At 43.2% G+C, this 18,216-nt stretch overlaps 2 protein-coding genes across 2 annotated transcripts; both read right to left on the bottom strand.

The window, feature by feature from the left end:
• Nucleotides 1-1,455: 1,455 nt before the first annotated feature.
• prph (peripherin) lies at nucleotides 1,456-6,053 on the bottom strand. The gene is made up of 9 exons (XM_030091755.1): nucleotides 5,418-6,053; nucleotides 3,998-4,058; nucleotides 3,586-3,681; nucleotides 3,227-3,391; nucleotides 3,015-3,140; nucleotides 2,703-2,923; nucleotides 2,442-2,494; nucleotides 1,701-1,774; nucleotides 1,456-1,564 (listed from the first exon to the last, which is right to left on the bottom strand). Exons 1-9 carry the CDS (start codon nucleotides 5,963-5,965, stop codon nucleotides 1,493-1,495), a joined length of 1,416 nt encoding a protein of 471 aa, XP_029947615.1. The 5' UTR covers nucleotides 5,966-6,053; the 3' UTR covers nucleotides 1,456-1,492.
• A 5,590-nt stretch (nucleotides 6,054-11,643) lies between these two features.
• Nucleotides 11,644-17,866, bottom strand: pmela (premelanosome protein a). Its single transcript, XM_030091754.1, has 12 exons — nucleotides 17,768-17,866; nucleotides 16,572-16,673; nucleotides 16,306-16,452; nucleotides 16,031-16,165; nucleotides 15,708-15,869; nucleotides 15,344-15,622; nucleotides 14,457-15,257; nucleotides 14,230-14,379; nucleotides 14,034-14,136; nucleotides 13,333-13,538; nucleotides 13,154-13,244; nucleotides 11,644-12,146 (listed from the first exon to the last, which is right to left on the bottom strand). Exons 1-12 carry the CDS (start codon nucleotides 17,814-17,816, stop codon nucleotides 11,993-11,995), a joined length of 2,379 nt encoding a protein of 792 aa, XP_029947614.1. The 5' UTR covers nucleotides 17,817-17,866; the 3' UTR covers nucleotides 11,644-11,992.
• Nucleotides 17,867-18,216: the final 350 nt, after the last annotated feature.

The following is an 18,216-nucleotide window of genomic DNA, read 5'->3' as shown; positions in this document are numbered from 1 at the left end:
TTAATTGTTTTATTTGTTTTGTTTTGTTTATTTTTTTGTCTTTTCTGCAAGTGTTATGGTGGTGCACATTTTCTTACGAAGAAATGAAAATAGTTTCACAGTGTAAAGAAAAGAAGCAGCATCAAGGTAGATATTTTTTCTAGTGAGTGAGTGTGTGTGTGTGTGTGTGTGTGTGTGTGTGTGTGTGTGTGTGTGTGTGTGTGTGTGTGTGTGTGTGTGTGAGTGTGTGTGACGTGATGACAGTAGAGAAGCTTATGCAAAAAGTAATTTTAGAGAACATTCTAACATTAACAAAATAATTGCTGGGAAGATGTAAAAAATACACAGTACCAAAGATAGCATTATTCAGAAAGTCCATATTAAATGCTCGTTCATAATTTTAAAAGATTTAAAAGAATATATCACCTGTTACAGCTACTGTGAACTTGTGGTTCATCCAACGAAAGTTCAGTAAAGCATTTCATTTCACTTCACTTATTATCACCTCACTTATAACCAGATTTGAGAATGATACATTATAAATTAGACATTATTGTAACACCACTATTTTTCCCAGCAACACACTCATAACTAATTGCAATATTAAAATACTGTGAGTAAAAGCTGCAATTACACAGCTCCACATGAAAGCAGTTGTGGAGTTGCTGTCTCTCTCTCTGTCCTCCTGAATAAGAGTGAGATGACAATTTACTTCAGTATTATTCTATATTCACACTTCAGGAGATGTTTTTACAAGCCGAAACATTGATTTTAAAAGACCTGTAGTTATGACAGCAGACAACACAGATTTCCTCCAGTGAAGTTTATTTCCTTGTACACTTTCTTTCTTTAATCGTGCCAGATACACACAGCATTGCAAAGCACATTCAGCAAAAGTCTTTTCCGTTGGTGGCTGTCATATTTTCAGTGTCAACATTTTCATTGTTACATGTTTATTAAGAATGCAACTCTTTGGTGAAAAGAAGGCTTGCACAATAAGAGTATCGCAAAGCTGCTAAAACAAATGCAGACATGTTTATTTATCCCCAGTCTGTCTTTAAAAGTGTTCTTGCCAAAGGGCAGTGTCAGGAGGTTTCCTAGTAAGTCATGTCTGTGACACAAACTACTAAGTCCGATATTTAAACTACCTGTGTTAGCCTGAACATTCATACTCTGCTACAAATATGTGGTCGTCTAAGGATTCCACGGGATTGCACTGTAAATCAAGGCCTCGAGTGGTACGTTAATAAAGTAGTTTGGCTTCGCCCTACGGATGACACAAGTGTTTAACAAAAGTCAGGTGGCCTAAATAGCACCAGAATGACACCGTCTGATGGACTTCATCCAACATTGCACCTATGCTGAGAGACACTTTGCTAGACAATCAAACACATAACTAGAGGGGTTTAAGACTATATAGTTGAAAGTTTGTCAGTTTTATTTATTTTTTTCCTCCACCTTCAAATATTGTTTTTCATTATCATGGCACTGGCCTTCACATTATCTAACAGGTTTACTCGTCGTTGTCGTCCTTGTCGACTCTGCTTGCATCTCTCTCCTTCTCCCTCCTGGATTCCTTCACCACCTGATGAAAAGAAGAAGGTAGGTGAGTTGAATATGCCTTGTTATATGCTGGTCTGATTTTGATTTCTCTTTTTTTTCAAACAAAAATACTAGTTATTTTGTTGTGTTTCATACTATATACGTATGAATGACTGTACCTCTCCGTCTCTAGTCTCCACGGTCTTTATCACCACAGTCCTCTTGCCCTGGCTGTCTGGAGTTTTTTCATAGTCTATAAAAAGTCAAATTCAAAGACTGTTGAGATCGACACATTCAAGTAGATCTGCATTCACAAACAGTTTTCTTTCTTCTGAAATGCAAAAATGCAAAATGCAGAGAAAAACAAACAGTCTTCATTGAGCAGCGATAAATTTCATGTAAATACAGCATCGGCCCCAAAAGGAGAAATATAAAACCTTTCCTTTTAAATAATGTGGAATAACAACAAGCATAGCTTCCATTTGCACAAATATCTACTTTTAAAAATTAATTTCATTTAAAATTGATGATAAAGCCTGAAAACAGGACATTTTCTACAACTACATTGGATTTTTTTTAAATCCAGGAGCTAATCACAGTGCAGAGACGAAGATGCTGGTAATTTTAGATGAATTCTAATGTCATTTATGGAGTGTTCCAGGAAAAATAATACTGTGTTTTGTTTACAAATATTCAGTAATTCTCTGTGAATTCACTGCAATTATAACCACTGTCTCTTAGTGTTGTAGTATTCTCGGTTGCTTCACTGTGTTGTTATGATTGGAGGATTCAAGTAAAAGATCTTTTTTTAAACAGAAAACTTCCATACCAAACAATCTTGCACAATTTTTCACAGCAATCACTGAACATTGAAACTTCAATTTACATTTAATTGAAGAATTAAACAAACTGCAGCTTACCTCGGTCACCAAGGTGATTGCTCATGCCAATGTTGAGGATGGGAACAGTAATCCTGAACATAAGAAAAACAATAGATGTGAGATATACATTTTATGTTGACCTGAGGTTAAAATCTCAGTTGCTCTGAGGTCAGTCTTTTTATGTCAACCTGGACCATCCCTCTGAACTCTCATTAACACCATTAAAACTAAAATCTCAACTGAAAAAATATATAAATAAAAATTAAGTAAGAACAAAACTCTTAGAGTGTTCCTACACACCTGCTCTCCTCTCCCTCCAGCAGTTTACGGTAAGTAGCAATCTCAATGTCCAGAGCCATTTTGACATTGAGGAGGTCCTGGTACTCCCTCAGGTGGCGAGCCATCTCCTCCTTGAGGTGGCGGATCTCATCCTCCAGCCTGGCCACGTTGTCCTGGTAGTTTCCAATCTCATTGCCAAACTGGTCTTCCATTTCACGCATCTGCCTCAGCAGAGCTTCGTTCTGAAAAAGGAAGAGGAGCCCGTCATTTGAAATAGTTATCTGTGCAGCATTGTCAGTGATCGGTGTGATGTAATAACGGTATTGGTCTCACTGTGTTCTTCAGAGCATCAATTTCACAGTTGAGCGACTGAATCTGCCTCCTGGACTCGTTGGCGTCCTGCTTGGCCTGCCTCAGAGCGTCAGTGTTGCGCTTGGCAGATTCAGTCAGATCAGCAAACTGCAGGAACAAAATACATTCACAAAATATGAAAAAAATATTTCTGTGTTACATGTAGCTCTCCATATATCTGTCAAAGTGCCGACCTTGGACTTGTACCACTCTTCGGACTCTTGCATGTTCTTCAAGGCAATGGTCTCATACTGGGCCCGGATGTCCCTCAGAGCACCGGTCAGGTCAGGCCTAGAACTGCTGTCCACCTCCATCTTCAGCTGCTGGGTCTGAACGCTCACCTGAACATCCTGGATTTCCTGGTAACAAAAACAACACAGTTGTGAAGAATGAATGAGTGGCGCAATGCAGGTGGTAAATCCTCGCCCCTGTTTAGTGTGTACGCACAGTTGATCACAGGGCGATCTCACCGGATGCTGAAGTGCCCAATGAGTTTTAATACTTTACTATTTCTGCATCGTCAGTGAAATGTGGAGATATTTGGCACACTCACTTCATCATGGAGCTTCTTAAGGAATTCTATCTCATCCATGAGAGACTCAATCTTCCTCTCCAGCTCCAGACGAGACAAGGTGGCATCGTCCACATCCTGGTTTTTTCAGATAAAGAAACAGTTTCATATTTCATCTCTTGAGGTCTTCATGACAGGAGTTACACAGACATAAGTTCAATAAATTCCATGTGTTCTTATAGGAAAATGTGATAAAGGAAAATGCATGAGTGAGTTGCATGAGTGTGTGTTTCATACAGAAGTCTGGATCGGCACAAGGTGCCTGGTCTTGTTACTGTGACAGTGTTGTAAAATTGTTGATGATGGAACAGAGCTGCTCACTTTGACCTGTTATCTGACACTGCGGACGCTGAAAGCCTAAAGGTGATCATGGTCCAGCGAGTTGAATGTTTACCTTGCGGAAAGCAACCAGGTTATTCTCAGCGTCTGCCCTCTTCTGCGCTTCTTCATCAAACCTTGAGAAGAAAGTAATTAAAGTAAGTATGTTATTTCATTGCTGCCCAAGTAGCATTGTTTTTTCAGCGGGGGAGAGAAGGTGCACCGGAGCCTCAGCTGGCAAAAAGCTTTCTGGATCAATTTGCTAATTTACTGTCCCGTAGAAAGGATTTTGGGAGTGAGTCCTCTGGGATCGGCAGCTGTTCCTTTCAACTAATGTGCCATCTTCACAGTTCAGTAAGGTCATCTGCACACACACACACACACACACACACACACACACACACACACACACACACACAAAACTCACTCTGGTGTGGCCAGTTTTTAGTGATTCACCAAAGGAGTAACATTTAAAAGGTTTTGAAGGATGGCTTTGCAAACTCCATCTTTTGCAGGTTATCATTAGGTAAAATAAAAAAAGTATATATTTTTCTTATTCTTTCAGTGTCAGATCAAATCACCCTTCATTATCTGCTGACTTGGCTGTCATATAAAAGTAACGATGAAGATTTAATCATTCTCTGTTGAGCTTTGAGTGACTGTCTAAATTCAGTGTTGGGTGTGTTTCTGGATGTGCGCTTCAGCCTGTCCTGTCAGACAGAAGTCCTCCCCGGGCTGGAGGGGCTGGACATCAAGTCGATTGGTAGGTCCTGCCTCCTCATCTTTAATTCATGCTGCATTACAGAGGGCCTTCGTTTTCCTAATGGGCTCTCTGGCACCGGCCCATCAACACAGAGGGACACTGAAAACACACCTAATGGAGTCATTGACTCACATTGATTTTTCCTGACGCTATTCTCGCCACGCCTGACATCCAACCTCTCTTCCTCTGGTCCCATTTCCTCTCTCTTTCCCTCCCACTCCTCGGCCCAGCCCCACCCTGTGTCTGGTCCATCCCCCTTCCTCCTGCTGCCTCATCACATCTTGCTGTATGCATGATGCTTGGATGATTGTTATTGAAAAAAAAATTAAAAGTCAGACAGTTGTAGCCTGAATTCAGCATCCTCGTGTCATACATTTGAGTTGATCCGTTTTTCATGCAGTTGAGGTTCTTCACTTCACCGGCATGCAAACCGGTAACAACATGCGGTCACACATGAGCAGCGTCTGCACACATGATGATGCAGTGCAGCATCCTGTGTCACGCTGCTGCTGCTGCTCCTGTGCCACGCCCTACAGCAGCATCATTCATGTCAAGTGGTTCACGCCACGGGACTCTCCACTCCCTCTGTGCTCAAAGTGAAACCAGTCTGCTGGATTTTGCAAGAGTCAGTCAAAGAAACGATAAAGATTTATCTATCTATCTATCCATCTATCTATCTGTCTATCTGTCTATCTGTCTACCTATCAGCACTTTGCATCACATTGGTACCAACCTCTGCTTCAGCAGGGTCAGGTCTTCGGCCAGGTTGTCCCTCTCCATCTGGTACTGGTCTCTCTCCTTGCCGGTGGCGTCCAGCTGGCGCCGCAGCTCCCTCAGCTCGTCCTGGAAGAGCTCGGAGGCTCGGTTGGGTTGGCCGTGCTGCTGCTGGCCCTTGAACTGGTTGAGCTCCTGCTGCAGCGCGCCGTTCTGCGTCTCCAGGTAGCGCACCTTCTCGATGAAGCTGGCGAAGCGGTCGTTGAGCTCCTGCAGCTCGGCCTTCTCGTTGCTGCGGGTGGTCAGGAACTCCTGGTTGATGGCTTCGGCCAGGGTGAAGTCCACCTTGTCGTAGCTGAGACGGGGGGCCTGGGCGCCGGGGCGGGAGCGCTGTTGGTGGTAGGTGGTGGAGCGGGACGCCACCACCGGCGACATCGAACGCATGTAGCGTCCCCCGGAAGCTGGCATGCGAGAGGACACAGAGGAGTAGGTGGACATCGGTATAGGATGGGGGCTCCCGAAGGTGCGCCTGTAGGAGGTGGAGGTGTGCATTGAGGAATGGCTCATGGTTGGTTCTGGTTCTGTTCTCTGTGGCTGTTGGAAAGGTGGAGAGCTGGAGGCTTGGAGAGGCTCGTGAAGCAACAGGACATCCGGCTGAAGCGTGTCGAGGGTTTATATGCACCCAGAGCTGGTGACCCTATCAGCATCACACCTCCCCCCTCCCTCGTGCCTCCTCACTCCACCCACACGAAGCCCTCCTTCTTCAATCAGTCATCAGCATGCACGCTCTGGCCACTCCCTGCCCTTCAGAGACAGACCCAGCCTCTGGCGGTGCTCCGTCTCACTCCGTCTCTCCTCTCTTCCACCCTCATAACCACACCACTTGGCAAAAAGTCAGACTGACTTCCACATTACTGCTTTGATAACTAAAGCTGCCTCCTCACCGCCACCCCTCCTCTCTCTTCATGCACTCATTGACACTGTAGACAGATGCTTTAGGGTTTCTCCGTATGACTCCTGCACGCACGTATACTGTCTGTTTCTGTGTAAATAACTTACTTTCGATTCTGCTTCTGTTCTCAACATGAATATCAAATGTCAGGGATTCGGTTACCTGATTCTCGATGAGTGCTCCATAAGAAATGTGAAATTCTAGCTTAAACTGAAACACACGGGTGCATTGATTTGATTCTTCTCATCCTCTGTCTGTCTCCCTCCCTCTCTCCTCTCCCCTCTTTCCCTCTCTCCTTTTACAGTAATGGAATACTTTATTGACATCCTGGGCGTCTGGGACAGAGCCATGACTCTGCAGTTATTCTATCCTTTTAAAATGCTCCATATCCAGTAATCTCTGTCAAAATGCGAGTTGTCAGATAATTTTGTTTGTATTTTTGGGCAGCGTTTGGCCGGTGAGTGAGTTCATGCTCTCAGGTGGAAGAGGGCACAGACCAGACGTCTGCTGGTCTACAGACTGACTCAGAAATCAAATTGTTGTAGCTATACAGCTATCATAGAGTAACTTTTATCTGTTGAAAGTAATCACAGTGAGTGTATAATGTGGACATTCTATAGTGTCAACATTAATAGTACTGCGTTTCTCTGAAAATGTGTTTTTCTATAGAATCAGGATTTTCCACCATCAGATTTAACTGCAACAATTAATAACTGACATTCAAGAGATTTTAGTGTCAAACTGGATTGCAGAAGTAAACCATAATCAAATAGAAAGACACTTAAAGACAGTGTAATGATGCAAGGATGACATGCAATGAAGCACAGCTCACACCTTTATATCTTAAACTTTTCAATATTCATTTTTTGCATGTTGCAATAGCATCAGCATCCCATCCATTAGGCACTGTGAGTGATATGGAAAACACACACTGTCATTTCAACCTGCATAAAACTTTATCATTTCCTGCTAATTGTGAGTAGATTTTCAAGTACGAGTATTTACTGTCCTGTCCTCCTGGGGTAAATATTAAAAGGCAATAAAAGCAGCATTTTTTGAGGCAGCACTTTCAGTAGTCTCTCTGTGTGCTCTTGTGTGTGTATGTGTGTCTGTATGTGTGTGTGTGTGTGTGCGTGTGTGAGTGTGTGTGTGTGTGTGTGTGCGTGTGTGAGTGTGTGTGTGTGTGTGTGTGTGTGTGTGTGTGTGTGTGTGTGTAAATCATTTTAACAGAGGCCTGCAGACACACATAAAGTTGACGTAATACGGAGCATGCTCAGTGTGGAATGGGTGTGGCAGTTCTCTCTTTGTGTTTCTAGTGATGCTTGGTGCCTTGAAGTCTCATCCATCTCTGCTTTACTGCACCTTAAACATTTCACTCTACTTGATAACTTTATTTCACTTTTAACCATAAATTCCCACACACCTATCACAACAACAGACCCAAACCAAAATGAGCGTTTTGTTTAGCTTGACTCTAACTTTGCGTGTTTGCTGACTGAAGCCACGTCTGCGGGACGTTGTAGTAAAACTGTTTTACTTCTCTTTCACTGTCTCTCATTCACAGAAACACACAGAGGCGCTTGGTTCTGTTTCTTCCAGGTCTGCAGGTCTGCAGGACTGCTCCCATTGAGCCCTGGCTCTCTGGGTAACAAATGGCCTGTTGGTCTTAGCTCTGTAATCTAATCAACCTGCTTCATGGTCAGTAACTCTCCGCTCCCTCCCCCATCGTCCCACACCCCGTCTCACTCGCACGTCTCACTTTCCGTTCGCATCTTTAAATCCAACTCATTGTAATAGCTTCTATCAAGTATTTCTCATCGGTGTTTATCCAGTTTGCATTTCCAGATAAAGCCGTGCATATAATAGAAGTTCCATTAGCCAAAATCACCCAGACTTCTGATCATGGGGGTGGGGTGATGTTGGGGGGGTGTAGTAGTATTAACAATCAGCCAGATGTTGCCATTAGCGATTGATCCTTCTGGTTCTCGGAGAATTCCCACAGGACCTTTAAAACTCAATTTTCCTTTGACTGTCAGTCTACATTATCTGTGTCCATCTCAACCAGCTGAACTCAGCATGTGTGTCATATTTCAAATCCAAACAGGCATTTAGGTATCTCGGTCAGTGGAAAATCGGGACCTCAAATACGGCGTTGTGATTTCATTATGGGGGTTGAAGGGTCAGGTGATGGGATCTACCCTGTATTCTTAAATAAAATTAATGCATTGGGTGTGGCCTTTAATGGGAAATCTGATCAAACTTATACAGCAGTCAGCCGGGACAGCAGAACGGAGCGTTGCTACGTGTGAAACGAAGTCTAAGCATTTATTGTCCTTCATCATCTCAAAGCGTCTCAAATAAAAGAAAAAACTAATTTGCGGGGGTTGGGACACAAAAATACTTCATTTGCATGGGGGTGATGGTGCATGCAGAGAGACTGTGTTTGAACATCAATACCTTTAAAAAGTGATTGATTGAGAAAAAAAACAGCCCAAGAGAAAAACTGAATTCCTTTTTTTCCCCTTAATTAAATTTACTTTATCTGTGGACATCTGGTGCGGCTGAAACTGCTTTGATTGTTGAAAGTTTGATTACAAAAAATCTTCCTTTTCAGAAAGATAGGGTGAGATTAATATTACAAGTTTAAAATTACAGTTTGCACACAGTGTAGATTTTGTTTATCAAGCAATGAAAAACCCTCGGTGACCCACGTTAGACCAACACCGTCTGTTTGGAAGCAGCAGCTTGAACTGCTCAATGTACAACATGTACTGATTGTGTGCTGCAGTGCTACTTTCTTATTATCGTCGTAAAGCTTTCTGTTTCTGCTGCGCAGAAGGACGGGGAAGAAGGAAACTACATCCCTGTTAAGATCTGTTGCTAGGGAGTGGTGAGCAATAAAGAGTCGCTCAAATTAATCAGAGCGACGAGGCTGGCCGGGCGGTGTCACCTCCTCCCTGACTCATCTCTTCTCCATCTACAGTAAAGTCAACGGATAGTAATTGGACAAAGGAAAAAACAATACCTCTTATATTGTTCACTGGAGCAAGGTGACAACATTAACATTAGGTTGTCCGCACTGACTGGGATGAAACGCGAGGATAGAACTACTTATTAGAAGCTACCGGCGCTGTCAGGGCTGAGATAGAGATCATGGTTTGAAAAATGACGGCCTCCCAGAAGGGCCATTGGCTCGTGTCTGGGCTGCAGAGGAGAGGATTCAGGAGCTAAAGGAGAGGGCTGAACGGCACAGGGAACATGTGACCAACAGACATGTTAATGGTCGAACGTGATGAATTGCTGTACTTGGTAATTACTGTAATGGAGCCCCGCAGTGTTACGCAAGTCTGTTGGAGGGATATTCACTTAGAATCTTGTGTACGTAAGTAATAACTCACAAAGGACGCTGCATGCACTGATACATGAGTGACAGATCCCAATGCAAACTTCTGACGTCTCAGAGTGAGAACGGATGATAAGACACCACTGGTCATCCCCTCTCCTGCAGCATCGCTGTCTCTTGTTTCAAAGCAGATGTAATCCCTACTTTTATTACAAAAACATCACATTAGACTTTACGTCGGACTGCAAGCATGCCATTAAAAGCTGATTTTGACTTTCATGTTCATGGTCACATCAGCTCATGTCTTTGTTCGGGCCACGGCTCCTCCGATTAAAGGTTTTGCTGCAGTGACGTCAGCCCTTTTTTTTTTCTTCCTGCACTGCAGTGTGTCATGCAATGTGAACGTTACGATCAGCGGTGCATCGTCGGCCCGATGCATGAAAGCAGCCCGCAACATAACAGTAAATCATTTTAAGTGAGCCGAGTCCAGCTTGTGAGGCTCATAATTTTTTCTGTACACTCAGGGTTCTTATAACCACAGTGCTTTCTGGATGCATCTGCTACTTCTGCATTATAAGTTTTCTGAATTTTTTATTGAGTTTGCTGCGCTCTTAACAGGACGTCCTGCCTCATGCACGTATCCTGTGTGAGACTGATTGTAACACTCTGTCTTCATGTTTTGACATTTTACTCAAACTAGCCACCACTATAAATTGCGCTTAACAGATCTATTAACTTACACTGTACTTCACCTGAGAGGATAAAACTGGTAACAGGAAGACTGGTCTGATGTAAAATACAACACTTTCTTGTACATTTGTTGTAATTTAATAAGTTAAACCAAATCAGTGCTTAACATTTTCTTAGAAATCATCCTTTATTTCCTCCTCAAGCTGTATTGGATTTCATGAAGTTCAGCAAATGCAACACTGATGCAACAGTTCCACCCAGTACGGATGAACGTCCGACCAGAGCAGACCCTCAGACACACGGGGTGGGGGTGGGTACGAGGGCGGTGCTTCTCTGACGGTGCCCTTGTCTTGCGGGGCGTAGCACATCGTGTGCTCCTGCAGTCCGAGGTGGCTGCAGCCCGCACGGGTCCTGACTGCAGGTCGAAGGAATTCTCTCAGGCACACTTCAAGGATTCGAATTTCATCATTGAGGGCCAAAAAAAATTTCATCGTCACTTTCTGGAGGGGCAAAATTGTGTGTATCGCTACTGCTTTGGTAAATATTTGAATGTGATTTTCAGTTTTAAATACAAGAAGAAGGATTTATGTGGTTTTACACAACTGATACACAACAAAATTTGCTCTCTGCATTTCACACATCTCTATGGAGCAGTGGGAGCTCATGGGGGTCAAAGGTCTCGCTCGACGACCCACAATGGTAATCTGTTAGCAGTGAGATTCAAACCAGTGAAACCTCCGACCGCTAACTCACCTTTCTGATTTCTAGGCCCCCATTGCAATGACAGAGCCTTTATACTGTAGCTGAAGTGTGTTTAAAATGTTCTCATAACCTTCAAAGCTTGAGTTCAGGAAGCATATTCCTGCAGGCTGCCAGCTGTCTGTTTCTGTTCTACTGGGACAGATTATATGAAATTATGGATCCACCACAAGCCAGAGGAAGCAGCGTCTCTCTTCTGCACCCTGCAGGATGAGGAGGCTCATGCATTCTTTTCCCACTCTGTATCCTCCAACACTATTCTGATTTGTTCATTTCACTTCTGCGCTTCGGCAACCTAATTTGTGGTTTTTCTAGTGCATATATGTTTTTTCTCCTGACTTTGTCTATTTTCATGTTTGTTGTCGTCGTTGTTCTTGATAGAGACAAAGACAATATTACAATTATGGAACAAAAATGCCAGACAAGCTCATGATGGAGATAAAGGTCCATTTTTATTCATTTCATCGTAGCAAACAGGACAATGTTTTTGAGGAGCTTGATTTAAATTACCTTGTGGAGAAATGGGCGATAAACGTCTTTTAAGGTTACTGGGTTTAGTAAAAACAGGCCATGAGAGATAGGATACGCCTTCTATAAACTATCAATGCCAATTAATAAAAATATTACAGCTCACGTTGAATGTTTGTCCCACAGATGTTTGAACAGTTTTATTCCATTTTTTTTTTTAATCAAACAAATTGCTCTGTGATGTAGGGCTGCTCCACTTCTCCTAATTATTTCTGGTTTTAATGGCCGGGCGTATAAGAGGATCACCTCGGACAGTAGTACTTATATAAAGGAGACGTTGGCGTGTGTTGCAGACATTGAGCGCACAATCCGATGAAGGTATTTACACGATCCTCCCCTGAAGCAGAGGCCGGCTCTCTCCTGGCGAGTGTCGACTCAGCAGGTTCCACAGCAGCAGCGGCACTGACGTGACTGCAGAGCTGCCCCCGCTGCTCGCCGTGCCGTCCTCTCTCAGTGGCTGGTACTGCTTGAACCGCCTGTTCAGAAACAGGACACAGGACACGATTACTAAAAATAATTGGCAGGTTATTGGTTACCTGAACCCACTTTAGATTGTGGGTCTAGTCTAGTCTAGCTCTAGTCCCTGTAGCTTTATAGGCCCATGTTATAAATGTATTTTGCAATTGTTAAGAGACTGTAATCAATACTAATGATGACAAAGAATCTAGGCTAAAAATGACCTATTAATCTTGAATTATAAAAATTATAGTATTATAACCTATGATAAACATCAATTTTACTTAGTTTTAGTGTGAAAATGGATGAATAAAATATGAAATTCAATTCAAATTTTAAAGAAAAAAATATTTTTAACATGATGTGATTATCAAATTTATATAATCTCTTTTGCAACAGTAATTTATTTTTTGTTGCTTTCATTTTTTTCTAATACTAATATTATTAATTCACTTTGAGATTTCTTTTGAAATGCAAAGCACATTACAAATAAAATTTATTATTATTATTATTATTATTATTATTATTATTATTATTATTATTATTGTATACACAAATGCAACAGATGACTCAGCTTTGTGTTGGTTTTTTTTCTTTTCAAGTCAATCTGTTCAAAGCTCCTTAAAAATGCCTCAAAAATCCAACCTGGTTCACATTTTCTCTTCAGTTTAATGTGGGTTGAAGCTTGTTGTGTTCCAGGCAGGATAATGTTTCCAGACTTCAGTGACCTGATTTTCATTAAATCACCAGTAAAGTAAAGTTTTGGTGCTGACACTAATTCACTATGTGGTATCTAACATTTTCTGTCTGCTACACTTATTGAAACAGTGAATAGTTTAGAAGCACCATACTCTGTGACTGAAAAATAAAGTTGAAGTGTTATTTGTAATCTTTACACAAAGAAATTTAAGGTTGGACCCGCTGTCAGGGCCATTTAGTTTCATGTTTGACACCCTTGACCTGGGGTCAAAGTTACTGTGAAACAGCAGCAGTCAGGACATTTGACCTCAGCATCATCTGCACCCACCTGTACATCAACCCGATACAGCAGACGACACAAGCGAGGACCATCACTCCCAGCACTGTAGCGGCGGTCCCGGCTGGAGAGCCGCCAGAGGCTGAAAACACGGACACATTACTTTAATGAGAAACGCTCTTTTTATAGATTCACTTCATTGTCTTTTAATCCTTTTCTTATTGACTTACCGAGTGCCACATTGACTCGAGCACTGGCCACGGCGAGACTGACGTCGTTAGTTAAAGAGACGTTGAGGCAGAAAACTCCGGTCTCGTTGAAGAACTGACGAAGGATCATCTGACAGTCTGGAGAAGGCGAAGCCGCGTTACAGATGGTTTGCACCGGAGTGATACAGTCAGCATCAGAGATGACGGTGCACACTTCACTGGGCAGGCTACAGAGGAAACGAGAAAACTGTATTAATGTCTTCTGAGTTTACATATTGGAAATATCATACACAAAATCAACAGGAAGGACTGGGAATGAGAGTAAATGCAGTTTTTTTTAGAAAGTTTATGAAAGTTTCTGGGAAGAATGTGTTGGTTTGTACAATTTTGGCTTGAAGCCAACTCTTGACTGGTTGTCTTCAAGACGGAGTTGAATATGTATTCAAAATGATTATGTAAAAAGGTTATTGGGTACAGGATAATTTTCCCAGGTGCAAGTTATGAACATGAGAAGCCTTGAAAATGTGTTTATATCACACTCAAGATGTGTTTCTCTGCCTGTGATTTGATCAGAAAATCAGGTGACAAGTCAACATTAGTTTGCGCTTCTTGTTTTATAAATTTTAAACAAACATTTCCAAGGCCTCAGCTTTCCCCTTGCCCATAAAATCTGAATGAAAGCAACATTTAAAGAACTAAACATGACGGATGTCACTGCTCACCTTCCCTGACAGGCGATGGTGACATCCACAGCGTTCTGATCCAGCTCCGTCGTCAGTGACACGACACTGGAAACCTGCACAATCTCCACACTTTCAATACCCTCTGTTGCAAGGAGATGAAAGTAATATTACCAAAAATGATTAAAATATGTTTTTTTTTTTTTTTTAAATTAAAGAATGAGTCCTATTGACTTACGGACAACGTCCACGGATGCAGCGCGGGAGCCGTAGCGGTAGACGGTGCAATCAGCTGTCAGCTCTGGCGCTTGTCTTTTGGTCAAAACGAGAGCAGGTTGCGCTGGATCTGCTTCCACTTCGCCCTCAGCTGGAACAGCCGCTTCTTCACCTGCTTGTGAGAAGAAAAATATCTTGTCAGTTTCTTTATTTTGCCTGAATTGATTTAAATCTGTTGTATGTGTTCACCTGTGGCCGCTGCGGTGGCTGCAACTTCGTTCTCCGTGACTTCAGCTTCGACAGCTTCGCCTGCTGCTGCTTCTACGGCCGTGGGCTCAGTAGCTGCCACAGCAACAACATTGTCTGCAGGGGCTTCGGTTTCGGCCTGGACGACCTCTGCGGCAGGCTCAGCAGCTTCAACGGCAGTGTCAGTTTCAGCAGCAGCAGCAGCAGTTTCGGCCTCGGCCTCGGCGGTCACATCAGCTTCTGGTTCTGCAGCTGCTTCCTCCACAGGCGCAGCAGTGATGGTCTCAACGACTTCGGCTGCAGCTTCTTCTCCTTCTGCGGCCGGGGCAGCCGAAGCAGCCGCGTCGATCACAGGCACATTCTCTTCAGCAGCGTCGACCACCACAGCCGTTTCATCTGCAGCAGCTGCAGCAGCGTCTGCTGTCTCCTCCACCGCCGGTGCAACAGAGGCAGCCGGGGCCTCGTCTGCTGCCGTCGCCTCTGTTTCAGCTCCAGCGTCTGCCTCCTCTGCAGCAGGAACGGCAGCTCCTTCTTCTTCTGCCGGAGTGGCGGCTGCGTCGGCCTCGGCAGCGTTGGCGGGGGCGACTTCCTCAGCTGCTGCATCTGCATCAGCAGCTGCTCCGCCGTCTTCCGTGTTTGTGGCTGCGTCGTCCGGCTGCACAGACGCAGCCAGGGGAGTGGCGTCAGAGGTATCCACATCCAGAGCAATGGCATCTCCTCCCTCAGCGGCAGCAGCAGCAGCGGCTGCTGGTGTGGAGGGAATCACAACCACTGCTGGAGCAGCTGAGGCATCAACAGGAGCAGCTGAAAGGGAAACAAAAATATTTCTCAGCAAAATATCATATGCTTAAAGGATAGAAAATGAAACTTAAGTTATTCTGAAACCTCACCAGCAGTGGGATTCAAACAGGGGATGCTCGCCATCAAAACCACTTGAGGGTTGAAGGTCCCGACTGTAACGTACGTGTGCGTGACTGTGCGCTCTCGGGAGATCAGAGTACCGCTGTTGTCGCCGAAGTCCCAGCTGAAGCTGATGTCTGCGCTGCTCAAGTACTGGCTGGGGTCGTGGAGATTGACGGTGAACCCGATGGCTTGGTTCTGGATGAAGCTCTGGTCGTTCTGGTTCACGTCGTTGACTTGGGCGAGTGATATGGTGAAAGGAACCTGATCTGAAGACAGAGAAGAACAACAGAGCTGGTTTTTAAAAGGCTGGTAAAGAATTTAAAGACAGTTTAAAGCAGTTTGATGGGTTACCTGTGATAGTAAACACTGAGGAGGCGTAGCCGAGGGGGATGAACCTGTCCTGGCCCCGGCAGTGGTAGATGACCAGCTCCATGTTGTAGGAGCCCAGCGGGACATTGTCGGTGTTGATGCTGAGCGAGGAGGATGGTCCGTCTGCCACCTGCCAGTATCGCCCTGACATGCAGCAATATTACCATCAGTGAGAAAGAACTGGTGCAAGAATACAAACAAGTCAGTAGCAGTCTGTGCTTTGAGCTTCTGGTGTGCAAAGAAAGAAGAATACAGAAACAGAAGCAGCAAAGTTCAAACAGAATAACAATGTACGTAGACTTTACCCCATGCCTTCCACACATAAACGTATTGTGGTTTCCGGGTCCGGGTCCTGGAGAAAGGTGTGCCGTCAGGGAAAACTCCAGTCCGATCGGTGTCTTGGTTGGGATATACAGCCTGACCCTCCTGGTACTGTCGGCCTGAAAGAGACAAAAACCATCATTCACACATGCTGCAATAATACAAATCAGGTCAAATTTAAACCTGCTGAAACTTTACATGGTAACATGCTGTACACCTCAACGCAGAGTTGTTATTTAGATTAAAGATGTTTTCTTACCATTGACGGTGCAGTTCTGGGCCCAGACCACCTGTCCGTCAGCTCGCACCGTCTGGTTTGGAGGGAAGCTGAGATCAATTGTGAAGCTTGCTTTTGCTCCAGTCAGTGTGGGAGCGTCATTCTTCAGAGTGAAGGTCACTTCTCCACCTGGGCAAAAAGAAGAAAGAAAGACAGAAAATCACATTTTAACTTTTTTTATTGTTTCTGAAAAAAGAAAATCAGCAACTAGATGAAAGGTTTTTAGAGGAGAAACTTTTGAGCCTCACCAGACCAGCAGTTTCTGAATCTCGGGTCGCCATCTTTCCACACTGGATAAGTCCGCGAGTTCCATGATCGATAACGTGTGAACTGACTTCTTTGTCCTGTAAGAAATATCACCAAGTCAGCATGACAAGAATATATAATACACATCATGTTTCCAGGTAACCTCTAAACAAACGACTGAAAGAGTCTCCGTCTTTAAATGTGAATATAGGGTATAAAAACTCCTAAACATGTCAGTAAAGTATGACCTTTAACATTGTTGGAAAATCATCAACTGTTTAAATGTAAATTAGAGCAGTTCTGTGTTTTCAGGGTAGATGGGGTGGAGAGGGGGAGTCAGGGTTCTTAGTAGTGGGAGTCACACGACTCGCAATCCCCCTCAATCCCTTTCATGTGACTATCAGCTGAGAGGCAGCATCAGTAATCCCAGTGGGAGGAATGAGGGCTCCCAGACACCGGGTCGCTGCACTTTTTCCCGCCTATTGGTGTGTTTAACAATTGATGTGAAAACCACTAAATAATTTCAGCAATTATCATTAAAAAAAAAAAGAAACAGAAATAATATTTTCTAAAAGTCTCTCTAGCTTTAGAAATTCATTGCAACATTTTTCAAATGTTTCAAATAAAGAGGTATGTATGTTCTTATTGACATAAGTAACATGTGAAGGGTCTGAAACTGAATGGATAAAAGTGTGCGACCCCCTTTTCCTCATCCCTACCTTCATTATTAGAACAGAGAATATATTGTGTGCATGAAGCAAGCATGAAATGGAAAAATTACTTGAACAAACCAAATTAAAAAAAAAACCTCAAACGTGGAGACTCAAGCTTGTAATTAGAGCAGAAATGTGTTAGTCTACATTAGTCACAGTGATTAAAGGGATTCTCATGGAAAAGCAACAATCTATACAGATTAAAAATGCAATCTATTTCATCTAAGTGTATTTTTCAGAGGTATCTATAAGAGGATCTTGCACCACTTTAAAGAAGGAAGAAAAAAATTCACCTTTTACATTTTTTTATGTTAAATTTACATTAGTCAGATAACTTTGAGACTTTCAAAAAACTTAAATATCTTGTTAAAACTACACTTAACTGATCTGTTTTTGATTTACTTGCAATAATTTTTACTATAAAAATTAATTCATTAAAAAAACCTTATCAAACACAGTTTTCTGTTATTCTCCATACTCGCCTTTAGCAGTGGCTGAAGCGAAAGCCAGAACGAGCAGCAGCAGCGTCCTCATCCTGTGTGTGTCTGTCTCCTGTCTGAGCCCCGAACCTCACCCTGCAGTCCTCGACCCCAAACACAAAAACCCCAGAGAGAATTCAGGAATGCCCCCTCACTCTCTTTAAGAAAGCCTCTGCCCTTGAATTACCATAAAATCAGTTCTCACCTCTGACATCATTGGGAGTCTGCAAACTGGCGCCACCCCTTCAACAAGTCAACCATTACTTTTGTTGTGTTTGACGTCAGTTAATTTCTTCCTAGAATTTTAATTTCTAAATATTTATTGTTGTCTCCTGTCTTTTTGTAATGGTTCAAGCTGAAATGTCCTTGATGAGCATGACATGTTGTATTTTCACCACATTCAAGACAAATTTTAATTTTCTGTTTAGCTCAAGAAAGTAAGTTACTGAAAAATA

Source organism: Salarias fasciatus, chromosome 5 (genome assembly GCF_902148845.1).
Source record: "Salarias fasciatus chromosome 5, fSalaFa1.1, whole genome shotgun sequence".
In the NCBI taxonomy this organism is placed as follows: Eukaryota; Metazoa; Chordata; class Actinopteri; order Blenniiformes; family Blenniidae; genus Salarias; species Salarias fasciatus.
The sequence above is the reverse complement of the archived record's forward strand: the minus strand, read 5'-3'. Positions and strand labels throughout refer to the sequence as shown.

Excerpts from the sequence above, each read along its gene's own strand:
- prph (XM_030091755.1), bottom strand. The coding sequence starts at position 5,965 with ATGAGCCATTCCTCAATGCACACCTCCACCTCCTACAGGCGCACCTTC. Across the intron at positions 3,141-3,226 it reads AAGAGTGGTACAAGTCCAAG|TTTGCTGATCTGACTGAATC; the intron begins GTCGGCACTTTG and ends TTGTTCCTGCAG. Across the intron at positions 2,924-3,014 it reads TTGATGCTCTGAAGAACACA|AACGAAGCTCTGCTGAGGCA; the intron begins GTGAGACCAATA and ends TTCCTTTTTCAG.
- pmela (XM_030091754.1), bottom strand. The coding sequence starts at position 17,816 with ATGAGGACGCTGCTGCTGCTCGTTCTGGCTTTCGCTTCAGCCACTGCT. Across the intron at positions 14,137-14,229 it reads TGCATCCGTGGACGTTGTCC|AGGGTATTGAAAGTGTGGAG; the intron begins GTAAGTCAATAG and ends TCCTTGCAACAG. Across the intron at positions 13,539-14,033 it reads ACCATCGCCTGTCAGGGAAG|CCTGCCCAGTGAAGTGTGCA; the intron begins GTGAGCAGTGAC and ends TTTCCTCTGTAG.